The sequence below is a fragment of the Ascaphus truei genome, chromosome 5, assembly GCF_040206685.1.
Source record: "Ascaphus truei isolate aAscTru1 chromosome 5, aAscTru1.hap1, whole genome shotgun sequence".
Classification (NCBI taxonomy): Eukaryota; Metazoa; Chordata; class Amphibia; order Anura; family Ascaphidae; genus Ascaphus; species Ascaphus truei.
Genome location: NC_134487.1, coordinates 285,639,838 through 285,654,412, shown reverse-complemented (window position 1 = coordinate 285,654,412; position 14,575 = coordinate 285,639,838). Strand labels below are relative to the sequence as shown.

Below are 14,575 nucleotides of genomic sequence, written 5' to 3'. Positions count from 1 at the left end.
CTAAGTAACACATTAGCAAATTCAAGACCATTATTCAGTCTCTCATCCCATAGGTTTCCCTTGTGTCTGTCCCAAAGCATTCAGAAAGGTAGGTATCAGCCGCACAATCTTAGGTGCTCTTCTTGTTCTTAGCAACAACAACAAAAAATCTTTTAAAAAAAATCTTTTAAAGCAGCAATTCATGCTTTTTATTGTTTTTTTCACATCGGTTTGAAGCAGGGGGTCTCCTGAGCTGAACCCCATTCATTTCAGCTCCAGGGACCCCCTGCTTCTCGAGATACTTGCCTGCAAAGGGGATGCCGGTATTTTGGCAAAGTTTAAAGCTCCCGCATCCCGCTGGCCAATCGGAAGCTGCACCTGATGACATCATGGCTTCCTATTGGCCCGCTGGGCCCGGGAGCTTTGAAACGCTGCCATTACGTGAACCGCGCTAGCTAAGCGGTTGCTGGCCCCCCCCTACAGAGGTATCTCAGGAAGCAGGGGGTCCCCGGAACTGAAATGAATGCAGTTCAGCTCTGCAGACCCCCTGCTTCAATCCTATGTGTAAAAATCGTCCGCTTGTATTGTCTCTAAAAGCATATTGGAGATATGAATATTTACAGCAGACATATGCCACCTTGATGTCATCCCTTATACAGGAAGTTCCAGTTGTCATAGGCATATATGTGACGTCTCAGAACTTTCAGCTCTCCCCAGATGACGGGAAGATAAAATGGCCGCGAGTCACCAAAGCACGATTCGCGTTATCACCCCCCCCCCCCCCCCAAATGACCATATTTGTCATGGACTTTGATAGCGGATATGGGCACATCGAGCACGAGAGCGCCGGGGATTGCACGTTGATGACTCCCGGCCAATGCCACTAAAACGATCCAGCGGCAGAGACACTTTGAACACCGGGAGTCCCTGCTCAGGACAGGAGGGACCGCTTTATATTTAAGTCCTGCTCCGTCCCGCTGCACCAAATGTCCTGTCCAGAGCCATAGATAACATCACAGGAGGTGACAATTTGGGAAGAGAGAGGCAGAACCCTGAACATGGCAGCACAGAGGGAAACCGTGACGCCACGGACTTGATTTAGTTTTTTTTAATTGATATCTAGCCCTTTCTTGTTATATTAAGCACACCGTGTGAAAGTGGTAACCTTACAGGACAACGTTGAGCGAAACCTTTTTGTTTTTTTCTTAACTGGGATCTAATTTCTGAACTTCTTTTGGCTCCACCATTTCTTCTGGAAGGCCGTTCCGTGCAACTACTATTGTTTCCCCATTAAAACAGAACTTTGTCATCTTTCTGCTGATCCGTTAAAAGCTGTCTGCTAATTACCTGGCTATGTGACCAATTGTGCCGCACCCCGTAGTCTGTGGTACTGAAGCCCCGCGACACCCAAATCTAACCCGGCAGCCCCGGCAACAGTACACGCTGCCCACTTTTGTCAAATCTATTTCTAAATTTCGTGGGATGGAGCAAAGTGTTCTGGTCTCGTTTGGCCAGGGCTGAAAATGTGACGGTAAATGATGAGTGCCGAGTACGACTACAATTTTACTTTCACACCCGAGTGCTGCAACTTTTTTTTTATTTACAAACTTACAATTCCACTTTTTTTTTTAAAGTCAAATGGCATTTCTGCCCCTTCTTTTTACAGCATACATATTATTATTACATTATAAAGCGCCAACATATCCCGCTTCCCAACGAGATTTATCTCGATGCTCAATACATGTAAATCTTTTTTTTTTCTTCTTCAAATTAGGCACAGTACCACTACTTTATTAAGCCACTTAGACCCCCCCATGTTTGGCACTTTCTGCTAATACCTTCATCAGTTTTTCATTAAACCTTTCACTGCCAGGGGGGGCTGGGTTGGTACCCCCCTCTGGCAGTGAAGGGGTTAAGAGAGCATGGTTACTGTCCCATATGTGTCATTCTTTTTTTTCGGTGCCCTTGTTGTAAGCCCCCCCCCCCAGTCACACAAAGGTGTTGGGAGGGTTAGAGTCGATGGGCCAGGCAAGCTTCTTCTCCTTTGCCTCGCGGTCAAAGGAATCGTACACGGACTCCTTGGCGGCAGTCTTGGCCGGGGCGGGTATCTCGCAGATGCCCACGTAGTTTCTCTTGGCCATGCGAGAGCTGGTGGTGATGGTGTAGGCGTTGCTCCGGTAGCACTTCATGGAGGACATGCAGAAAGTCTCCTTCATGCCGCGGCGGAAGTTGGCGTTGTAAACAGAGTACAGCGTGGGCTTGGCGGCTGAAGACCCAAACGAGAGCCAGGAGACAACTAGGAACACCAGGCAGCTCTGCCGCCGGTCGCTCTCATCCGGATGCCATAGCTGCGCCACGTAGAAGGGCAGCCATGAAACTAGAAAGATGGCGTTGAGCATCAGGAACATCTTAATGGTTTTCACCTTGGTCCTGGGCACAATGTTCATGGTACGTCTGACGGTGAGCCCGTCTGTGCCAATGCGCCAAATGTACTTCACCACCTTCTGGTAGAAGAGGACAATTAGGACAGAAGGCACCAGAAAGCCCACCAGGAGGTGAGCCACCCCATAAGCTGCCCCGTCCCAGGAGGGGGGAGGGAAGAAGTTACAGTGGCCATCCACACTATCATAAAAGAAGAAGGCGGGAGAAACGAAGGCGGCGTCAAACAGCCAGGACGCGGCGATCATCCTCTTAGCTTTCTCCCTGGAGACCTTGAAGCTCAGTGGGTACAGGATGGTGTAGAAGCGGTCAAGGCAGATGGACAGCAGGACGTAGATCTGGACTCCTGGAGTCAGGTAGTGGCAATACCGTGCCATCTTGCACATGGCACTGCCCAGCGCCCAGCGTCCGGAAGTGACCTGGAGCAGGGTGAAGGGGGCACTGCCCACGCTCAGCAGCATGTCAGCACATGCCAGGGACACCACAAAATAGTTGGTGGTGGACTGAGTCCTCCGGCTCCGATGGATGACCAGACACACCAAAGCGTTGCCGAAGACTGATAGGAGCCAGATGACCCCAAAGACGAGACCGGCGGCTGCTATTTCCCCGGGAAGGAGGAGCTGGGCTGGAGTGGTGCCGTTCCTCCTCACAGTGGCGCCATCTTTAAAGTGTCCGGGCACCCAGGGCTTTCCAGCTGAGAGAGTGCAGGCGGTCACGCTGGTGTTGGGCATCGGGTAGAGGAGGGTGGGCAGAACTAGAGGAGACATGTGGGCATCCATTCCATGGGCAAACACCATGTTCACCTCAAATGCTGTGCCCTGAGAGAATGGGAGGTGAGGGAAGGTAGGGGAGTGAAAGGGGAGAGGTGAGAGAGATGGGAGGAGAGACAAACACAGGGGAAGGCGACAGAACGAGGGAGAAGTGAGAAAGAAGGGGAAGTAAGAGAGGTGGGAGATGAGGAAAAGGGAGTAAGGTAAGGAAGAGGGGGAGGTGAGAGAGAGGTAGGAGATGTGAGAGGTGGTAAGAAAGAGGGGGGAGGTGAGAGAGAGGTTGGATATGAGAGAGGAGGAAAGGTAAGGAAGAGGGGGAAGGTGAAAGAGAGGGTAAGCGAAGGTTGGGGGGGGTGAAATGGACAGGGCAAGGAGAAAGAGAGGGGAGGAGGGGAGTGGGGCGGACGGGTGGGAGAGAAGGGAGGAGAGAGAGAAGGAGTGTAAGATGGAGGAGGAAGATGAAGCATAGTGGAGAGAAGGGAGAATGGAAAGTGGAAACAAAGAAAATAAGATACAAGAAATGAAATTAATTAAAGGTTCAGTTCCCACTGATATTCCCCCCCCCCCCCCCCTTGCTTGTCCTCCTAATCACACACACACACACACATTAACTGCACTGTAAATATCCTCCCAATAGTGTGGATCATTTTCGAAAAATATTGATACGAAGAATATTTAGACCTGGATCACCGCAGTCCTCGAGAGCTACCAACAGGGCAGGTTTTCAGGCTATGCTTCGGCACTTTGACTGAGCCACTGATTGAGCCACCTGTGCTGAAGCAGGGATATCCTGAAAAACCTGACCTGTTGGTAGCTCTTGAGGACTGGCGGTGGCCGCCCCTGCTCTGGATGGAAAGGTTAATTAGCGCGTGGTAAAGGCAGTGTGTATTGTATCACTAAAACGTTCTAACAAAATCTACAGCGGGGGCCATGGCATCATTTAGATCGTTAGCTCCCTTTGCTAGCACCGTTTGTCTTTGTTGCACTAATTATATTCTAATTACCGTATGCTACGGTTCATTTTGTAAAGCTCTGCGTACATTACTGGCGATAGAGATACAAATATAAATCCACGTTATCACCCAGAATATAGTATTTGTGTGTGTGCGCACACATGCCCTTCAGGCGGATCTTGGAGCTATGAGTGATTCACTTTGATAATCTTTTTTATTTTGATATAACCCGGTGAGCTGTTTGGTGCTTTTTTTTCTCTGAGCAGTTGTCCAACCAATCTATGGTTTTTCACTATATATAGTAGGTGTCAGATTCTGGTAAAACAAAAGTATCAATCATCCAGATGTGACCCCGTAAACTGCCATTAGTACAATTTATCCCGGAATTTCCCGGGCTTTCCCATCAAAATCCCTTCCGCGGTGTAAAATCCGTTGACGGATTGTTCCGGTTTCAATCCATGTGGATTAATCCAAAACCCGCCATTGGATACAATCCGCCGGGATTATTAAGGATCTTCGCAATCCGCCGGGATTATTAAGGATCTGCGCAATCCGCACGGATTATTAAGGATCTGCGCAATCCGCAGGGATTATTAAGGATCTGCGCAATCCGCCGGGATTATTAAGGATCTGCGCAATCCGCCGGGATTATTAAGGATCTGCGCAATCCGTTGGAGGATTTGTAAAAATTTTGGATTAGATTGACAGTGATAAAAAAAAAAAAATCCGGAAAGACTAAAGGATCCGCTCGATCCGAGGGGGATCCAAATCCGGATCCCATCTCTATTTAGGACCCGGTAGCGTTAAACGCTGAAAGCAGAATGTCCCAACCGACAGCACATTTGCATCTGTATTTATATAGCAGAAGCCAGTGTACACAGCACTGTACAGATATATATATATATATATATATATATATATAATATATATTATATAATATGTAATACAGCGATGTGCTTGTTGGGAGACAAGATTATCTAACCCGGTATGTAAGTAGAATTCTCTATAAACTTCCCACCATTACAGTCCAAGGCTTGAGGTCAACTCCTTGCGTGCCATTTTATTATTTTGGCTATGTTTACGTGTATACATTTATGCTTCCAAAACCGGAAACTGAGTAATATTAAATATAAATCACTTGCTCTTAAAAAATAATAATAATAATAATGAACTGTTTTAATTGTTATTTCATTTGAAACTAATGTGTATTTCAAGGGCGCTCAACTCCAGTCCTCAAGCCCTCCAAACAGGTCAGGTTTTCAGGATATCCCAACACAGGTGGCTCAATCAGTCCCTGCTTCAGCACAGGTGGCTCAATCAGAGGCTCAGTTAAAGACTGAGCCTCTGATTGAGCCACCTGTGCTGAAGCACTGTGTGCCGGGTGATAATGGTGAAAGGCGGGATTGCAGACCTGTCTAAGACATGCAAATGATCATACAGTGATATATCCATTTGCTATATGCTTTGCTGTGGAGGGTTTTTGTCACTTTTTTTACCCACCGTAACTTAACTAAGTATCCCAAGTATCCCAATCTTCAAATTGCAAAGCCAGTATAACCAACCCCACACTGGGGAGACCCATTAAGGTTGAAATAGCTGTCAGAGGGTAGGTATACTGGGGATGAATCTTAACACAGGCTGCACTTTAAAGCTGTGCAATGCAGCAAGCATAAGCTTATAGGGGTCCATGCCATATGGATTTGAAGCAAAAGGTGGCACTGAGTGCTCATGTGCATGTCATTTCCCAGAATCCCTTGCTGCAGTGGAAGCGCTGTATGATGGGTGATAATGGAAAAAGGCGGGGTTTCAGACAAGACATGCAAATGCGCATGCAGTAATATTTCCACTGTATATATATATATATATATGTATATATATATATATATATATATATATATATATATATATATATATATATATATCCCTTTTTAACTCTGTGTGTTATGGCCAGCACTGATACTCTGCACCCATTAATAGCGTCACTGCATAACCATTACTTTCTGACCCACTGGAACAAATAAAAATATTAGATACTAGCTCCCTGGGACGGGGGGGGGGGGAGAAGGGGCTTGGGGGTAAGACTGGGTTCGCAGGGAGATAAAGCGGCACAAGCTAGAAGCCCGTCTCACAGGCAGGCCGGAAACCTTCCCAGCTGGGCTGACGTCCTGGTTGCCATGACGCTGGGTGAATGCTGGGGGAGAGCGATGGTCATTATGAGACCTTGACAGCTGTGGGGGGTTGTGGGGGGGGGGGGAAGGGATAATTAATTAGCCCGGCAAACCGTCTCCATCCGTATCTTGCCCATTAACCCCTTCACTGCCAAGGGGGCCTAATCTGAGCGTCTTCCCTCTCCAGATGACGCTGGTTTGCCGTGCGCTGCAGGACCCTCTGGCAATAAAGAGGTTAAGGTGCATTAGAACAAGGGTGCGCAAACTGGGGAGTGCCCATTTTTTTTGGGGGGGGGGGCGGCAGTTGCAGAGGCCCCGCGCTCTTCCATGCTGGGGGATCGCATGAGGCCTCTGTAACTCCAATTTACCGTGATTCAGAAGGCTGTGTTGACGCGTCGCTATGGCAACGCGGTGTCAAATGATGCCGCGGGGTCATGTGACGCCGGGAACAGAGGTAAGGGGGGCGCGAGCATCAGGGGGAGCAGGCAAGCGGGCGCAGCTGCAAAAGTTTGTGCACCCCTGCATTAGTATATACACTTGCAGCGGACGTATATAGCCAGGCAGTCAGCTCCGAAAGAGGGATCCCTTGCCTTATATGTCTCGAGTGATACAATGTATGAGAACATTATATTATGAACATTATACTGCCTCCTCTTCTTCCGCTATCCCACCTCAGACCTTTGCTGACTATTTTAAGGAAAAGGTGGAAACCATACGTCAGAACATCCCCTCGGTTTCCTCCTCCCATCCTACACCCCTTCCTAAAGCCGCGGTCCCAGTGTGCACTGTAGCACGCGCGCCTGGCGGGGGGGGGGGCGGCGCGTGCACAGCGCTTCACCGCGATCTGCGAGAAGATGCCGGAGATTGAGACGGGGGGGTCTCTTTTGCTAACACCGCCTCCTCCTCTATCGATCTCTCTGTGGGGGTACCCCAGGGCTCTGTCCTGGGACCTCTTCTCTTTTCTCTGTATGCACTTTCTCTAGGTGATGTAATCACAACTCTTGGGTTTAAATATCACCTCTATGCTGATGACACTCAAATTTACTTTTTGACCCCTGACCTTACACCTGTCTCTCTGCGATGTCATCCTGAATGGCTCTCCCCTGACTTAAACTTAACATGGCAAAAGCAGAGCTCCTAATACTTCCTCCCAAACTTGGCCCTACTACCTCCTTCCATATTACTGTTGAAAGTACCATCATTCACCCAGTAGCCCAAGCACGCTGCCTAGGGGTCACACTCAACTCCTCTCTCACATTCTCCCCTCACACTCAAAATGTATCTAAAACCTGTTGCTTTTTCCTCCGCAATGTTACAAAGATACGCCCTTTCCTCTGTTACTCGACTGTTAAAACTTTGACTCAGGCCCTCATTCCCTCCCGTCTCGATTACTGTAACCTCCTGCTGTCCTAAACGTTGCTGCCAGAATCACTCTACTCTTTCCTAAATTAGTCTCCGCGTTTCCCCCGCTGAAATCCCTCTCCTGGCTTCCTATCAAATCCCGTATCTCACACTCAATTCTCCTCCTCACTTTTAAAGCTTTACACTCTTCTGCCCCTCCTTACATCTCAGCCCTAATTTCTCGCTATGCACCATCCCGACTCTTACGTTCAGCTCAAGGATGTCTTCTCTCTACCCCCTTTGTATCTAAAGCCCTCTCCCGCCTTAAACCTTTCTCTCTGACTGCCCCGCACCTCTGGAATGCCCTTCCCCTCAGTACCCGACTAGCACCCTCTCTATCCACCTTAAGACCCACCTGCTTAAAGAAGCATATACTGTAAGTAGCACCGTGGCTATTACTATACACATGATACATATAACTTGGCCCCCTGCAGACGTACTTACCAGAACGCCCTCCAACTGTCTCTGTTACGTTCTCTTACCTACCAATTAGATTGTTAGCTCTTCGGAGCAGGGACTCCTCTTCCACAATGTTACTTTTATGTCTGATGCACTTATTCCCATGATGTGTTATTTGTAGTTATTTGGTATTTATGTGATTGTCACGTGTATTACTACTGTGAAGCGCTATGTACATTAATGGCGCTATATAAATAAAGACATACATACATACACACACACACACACACACACACACACACACACTATAATAGCTTAGAGCAGGGATGGCCAACTCCGGTCATCAAGGGCCACAAACAGGTCAGGTTTTAAGGATATTCCTGCTTCAGCACAGGTGGTGACCGAGCCACTGATTGAGCCACCTGTGCTGAAGCAGGGATATCCTTAAAACCTGACCTGTTGGTGGCCCTTGAGGACTGAAGTTGAGGACTGGAGTTGGTCACTCCTGGTTTAGAGGTAGGGACCCCACCTACGAATTCTCCCTGTGTCACTTTGTGCCTCAGCCACCAAAATTAGATCGTAAGCTCTTCAGGGCAGAGACTCATTGCACTGCAAAATCCTGTATATAGCGCTGTGGACACTGCCAGTGCCATGTAGGAAGAACATTATTATTCATTATATCAGGTGAAAGGTATGGGCAGTGTTTAGCGGAGCCGGGAAAGGGGGTGATATCATAATTACTTGAACAATAAACGTTTTCCTTTGTATAATCCGGGTCATTCACATGGATTAGAATTTATCAAAGGAGTGCGCACTCCGGATGCCAGACCCAAGAGCTTACAATCTGTGGTGTCATGGTAAAGCACCATTGGGCAGGGATATGAGTGAGAGACAACGCTCCAAACTTTTAACACATAGGGCTTATTGAATAAAATCCGATCGTGCCGATTTGGTGCCACTGAGTCCCCGGAGTCATCTAAACGCGCTCCGCTGCACGGCGCCCAAATCGCCGATATCCACCATTGACTTTGGGAGCCACGCTTGCATCGCGTTATAAGCGGATTTGCGTTGTAACGGATTGCGTTATAACGGGGTTGAGCTGTACCATATATCCCCACTGCATGTACGCACTGTAATATACACATATGCTCACTGCCTGTACACCATGCTTGTAAAATACACACATACTCACTGCATGCACACCGTGCTTGTAATGTACACACATACTCACAGCCTGTACAATTTTCTTGTAATGTACATATTTACTCCCTGCCTGTACACCCTGCTTGCAATGTACACACATACTCCCTGCTTGTAATGTACACAAGTACTCACTAAATGTACACCATGTTTGTAATGTGCACAGCTACTCACTGCCTGTACAACCTGCTTGTAATGTACAGAGGCACTCACTGCCTGTACACCCTGCTTATAATGTACAGACATACTCACTGCCTGTACACCCTGCTTATAATGTACAGACATACTCACTGCCTGTACTCCCTGCTTGTAATGTACAGAGGCACTCACTGCCTGTACACCCTGCTTATAATGTACACACATACTCACTGCCTGTACACCCTGCTTGTAATGTACACACACTCACTGCCTGTACACCCTGCTTGTAATGTGCACACATACTCACTGCCTGTACTCCCTGCTTGTAATGTACACACACTCACTGCCTGTACACCCTGCTTGTAATGTGCACACATACTCACTGCCTGTACACCGTGCTTGTAATGTACACCCTGCTTCTAATGTACACACATACTCACTGCCTGTACACCCTGTTTATAATGTACACACATACTCACTTCCATTACACCCTGCTTGTAATGTACACACGTACTCACTGCCTGTAAACCCTGCTTCTAATGTACACACATACTCACTGCCTGTACACCCTGCTTGTAATGTACACACATACTGCCTATACACCCTGCTTGTAATGTGCACACGTACTCACTGCCTGAACACCCTTCTTGTAATGTACACAGGTACTCACTGCCTGTACACCGTGCTTGTAATGTACACAGGCACTCACTGTCTGTACAGCCTACTTGTAATGTACACACATACTTACTGTCTGTACGCCCTGCTTTAATATACTGTACACACATTCTCACTGCCTGTTTACTCTTCTTGCAATGTGCACAGCTACTCACTCCTTGCACATCCTGCTTGTAATGTACACACATACTCACTGTCTGTACACCCTGCTTGTAATGTACACACATACTCACTGCCTGTACACCGTGCTGGTAATGTACACACATACTCACTGCCTGTACTCCCTGCTTGTAATGTACACACATACTCACTGCCTGTACACCCTGCTTGTAATGTACACACATACTCACTGCCTGTACACCGTGCTTGTAATGTACACACATACTCACTGCCTGTACACCCTGCTTGTAATGTACACACATACTCACTGCCTGTACACCCTGCTTGTAATGTACACACATACTCACTGCTTGTACTCCCTGCTTGTAATGTGCACACATACTCACTGCCTGTACACCCTGCTTGTAATGTACACACATACTCACTGCCTGTACACCCTGCTTGTAATGTACACACATACTCACTGCCTGTACTCCCTGCTTGTAATGTACACACATACTCACTGCCTGTACTCCCTGCTTGTAATGTACACACATACTCACTGCCTGTACTCCCTGCTTGTAATGTACAGAGGCACTCACTGCCTGTACACCCTGCTTGTAATGTGCACACATACTCACTGCCTGTACACCCTGCTTGTAATGTACACACATACTCACTGCCTGTACACCCTGCTTGTAATGTACACACATACTCACTGCCTGTACACACATACTCACTGCCTGTACACACATACTGCTGTAATATGACATCCCCTCGCAGCATATACATACATATACATATATCCCTCCTGCATGTGCACCTATATATACACCTTACAATATACACTGCCTGCCCTGAGAATAAGCTGCCAGTAATATACAGTAGCAGTGTCCCCTGTGTACACACTCACCTCTGGGTTACACTGTATCAGTCTCCTCCAGGAGGGGGGCGGTGCTCATGGTCACAGCTGCTGCCTCCCCCGGGTCGCCCTCCCCAGTCCGGAGGCTCGGTGTGTGCTCAGGCCCGGCTGCAAAAGATGCTCCGGGTCCCCTCATGGCTGCGCCATGGGATGTGATGCCAGCACTCACACTACACACTACACACTCACACTGCACTCATTGCACACACACACACAGACACACAGACACACACACAACCACAGGCAGCCCATGCAGCCACTACCACTGCAACAAAGCATAGTGGGGGGAGCTGGGCTGTACCAAACCCAGACCCTCCCCCTGTGTCTCCATCACACTCACATGGGAGGAGGGGAAGAGGAGGCTCTGATTCATAAAACCTCACTCAGCAGCAGAAAGACAGGCTGCCTCACTCAGCAGCAGAAATACAGGCTGCCTCACTCAGCAGCAGAAATACAGGCTGCCTCACTCAGCAGCAGAAATACAGGCTGCCTCACTCAGCAGCAGAGAGACAGGCTGCCTCACTCAGCAGCAGAAATACAGGCTGCCTCACTCAGCAGCAGAAATACAGGCTGCCTCACTCAGCAGCAGAAATACAGGCTGCCTCACTCAGCAGCAGAAAGATAGGCTGCCTCACTCAGCAGCAGCAATACAGGCTGCCTCACTCAGCAGCAGAAATACAGGCTGCCTCACTCAGCAGCAGAAATACAGGCTGCCTCACTCAGCAGCAGAAATACAGGCTGCCTCACTCAGCAGCAGAAATACAGGCTGCCTCACTCAGCAGCAGAAAGATAGGCTGCCTCACTCAGCAGCAGAAATACAGGCTGCCTCACTCAGCAGCAGAAATACAGGCTGCCTCACTCAGCAGCAGAAATACAGGCTGCCTCACTCAGCAGCAGAAATACAGGCTGCCTCACTCAGCAGCAGAAATACAGGCTGCCTCACTCAGCAGCAGAAAGATAGGCTGCCTCACTCAGGAGCAGCAATACAGGCTGCCTCACTCATCAGCAGAAATACAGGCTGCCTCACTCAGCAGCAGAAATACAGGCTGCCTCACTCAGCAGCAGAAATACAGGCTGCCTCACTCAGCAGCAGAAATACAGGCTGCCTCACTCAGCAGCAGAAATACAGGCTGCCTCACTCAGCAGCAGAAATACAGGCTGCCTCACTCAGCAGTAGAGAGACAGGCTGCCTCACTCAGCAGCAGAAAGATATGCTGCCTCACTCAGCAGCAGAAAGACTGGCTGCCTCACTCATCAGCAGAAATACAGGCTGCCTCACTCAGCAGCAGAAATACAGACTGTCTCACTCAGCAGCAGAAAGATAGGCTGCCTCACTCAGCAGCAGAGAGACAGGCTGCCTCACTCATCAGCAGAGAGATAGGATGTCTCACTCAGCAGCAGAAAGACTGGCTGCCTCACTCATCAGCAGAAAGACAGGCTGCCTCACTCAGCAGAGAGATAGGATGTCTCACTCAGCAGCAGAGAGATAGGATGTCTCACTCAGCAGCAGAGAGACTGGCTGCCTCACTCAGCAGAGAGATAGGATGTCTCACTCAGAAGCAGATAGGGTGCCTCACTCAGCAGCAGAGAGACAGGCTGCCTCACTCATCAGCAGAAATACAGGCTGCCTCACTCAGCAGCAGAGAGACAGGCTGCCTCACTCATCAGCAGAGAGATAGGATGTCTCACTCAGCAGCAGAAAGACTGGCTGCCTCACTCATTAGCAGAAAGACAGGCTGCCTCACTCAGCAGAGAGATAGGATGTCTCACTCAGCAGCAGAGATATAGGATGTCTCACTCAGCAGCAGAGAGACTGGCTGCCTCACTCAGCAGAGAGATAGGATGTCTCACTCAGCAGCAGATAGGATGCCTCACTCAGCAGCAGAGAGATAGGATGTCTCACTCAGCAGCAGAAAGACTGGCTGCCTCACTCAGCAGAGAGATAGGATGTCTCACTCAGCAGCAGATAGGATGCATCACTCAGCAGCAGAGAGATAGGATGTCTCACTCAGCAGCAGAAAGACAGACTGCCTCACTCAGCAGAGAGATAGGATGTCTCACTCAGCAGCAGAGAGATAGGATGTCTCACTCAGCAGCAGAGATAGGATGTCTCACTCAGCAGCAGAGAGATAGGATGTCTCACTCACCAGCAGAGAGATAGGATGTCTAACTCAGCAGCAGAGAGATAGGATGTCTCACTCAGCAGCAGAGATAGGATGTCTCACTCAGCAGCAGAGAGATAGGATGTCTCACTCAGCAGCAGAGAGATAGGATGTCTAACTCAGCAGCAGATAGGATGTCTCACTCAGCAGCCGAGAGATAGGATGTCTCACTCACCAGCAGAGAGATAAGATGTCACACTCAGCAGTAGAAAGACAGTCTGCCTCACTCATCAGCAGAGATATGATGTCTCACTCATCAGCATCAGCAGATAGGATGCATCACTCAGCAGCAGAAAAAAGTGTGTGTGTGCCAAGCACGCCATTTTAAGTGAAACTTCTTTGTGTTTTGTCACAGAAATTGTATTTGTGATGGTGATGTTTTTAATTAAAAATCAAAACACAATTACAGTGACAAAACGCAAAGAAGTTTGACTTATAGTGCACGTGCGCGACACACACACCCTGTTTTAGCTATTTGCACTTCTATATGTATAGTAACTGTGAATTCCTTGTGTATGTGTCTCTGTGTATGTGTGTCTCTGTGTATCTGTGTCTGTGTGAGTGTGTGCGTCTCTGTGTGTGTGTTCGTCTCTGTGTGTGTGCGTCTCTTTGTGTGTGTGTGCTCCGCCTATGCTGCCTCTGCACGTGCGCGTGCCCAGCCGGCGCCTACTGCGAATTCAGGGTGGAATGCTGAGGCGGTGTGCCATCGTGCCGAGTCTTCGGCGACGCCTACAGCGCAGGCGTGCCGAGCGCAGGAGGCCTCATCTGCCAGCTGTGATGTTACTTCCGTCACCAACAAGGCAATTTACTCCAAGGGAAATTTTCATATGGTAGGTGCTAGCATAGAAGTTTCACTTCAAAAACAGGCTGTCTCACTCAGCAGCAGAGAGACAGGCTGTCTCACTTAGCAGGAGAGAGACAGGCTGTCTCACTTAGCAGCAGAGAGATAGGCTGTCTCATTCAGCAGCAGAGAGATAGGCAGTCTCATTCAGCACCAGGGAGATAGGCTGTCTCATTCAGAAGCAGAGAGATAGGATTTCTCACTCATGAGCAGGCAGATAGGATGTCTCACTCATCAGCAGAAATATTGGATGTCTCACTCAGCAGCAGAAAGATAGGATGTCCCACATAAGCAGGCAGATAGGATGTCTCACTCATGATCAGGTAGATAGGATGTCTCACTCATGATCAGGTATGTAGGATGTCTCACTCAGGCAGGCAGATAGGATGTCTCACTCATAGACAGGCAGATAGGATGTCTCACTCATGA

At 48.7% G+C, this 14,575-nt stretch overlaps 1 protein-coding gene across 1 annotated transcript; it reads right to left on the bottom strand.

Annotated features, from left to right (window-relative positions):
* Positions 1–1,557: 1,557 nt before the first annotated feature.
* Positions 1,558–11,469, bottom strand: GPR19 (G protein-coupled receptor 19). Its single transcript, XM_075602461.1, has 2 exons — positions 11,135–11,469; positions 1,558–3,236 (listed from the first exon to the last, which is right to left on the bottom strand). The coding sequence occupies exon 2, from the start codon at positions 3,213–3,215 to the stop codon at positions 1,968–1,970; it is 1,248 nt and encodes a 415-aa protein (XP_075458576.1). The 5' UTR covers positions 3,216–3,236; positions 11,135–11,469; the 3' UTR covers positions 1,558–1,967.
* Between the last annotated feature and the right edge of the window lie 3,106 nt (positions 11,470–14,575).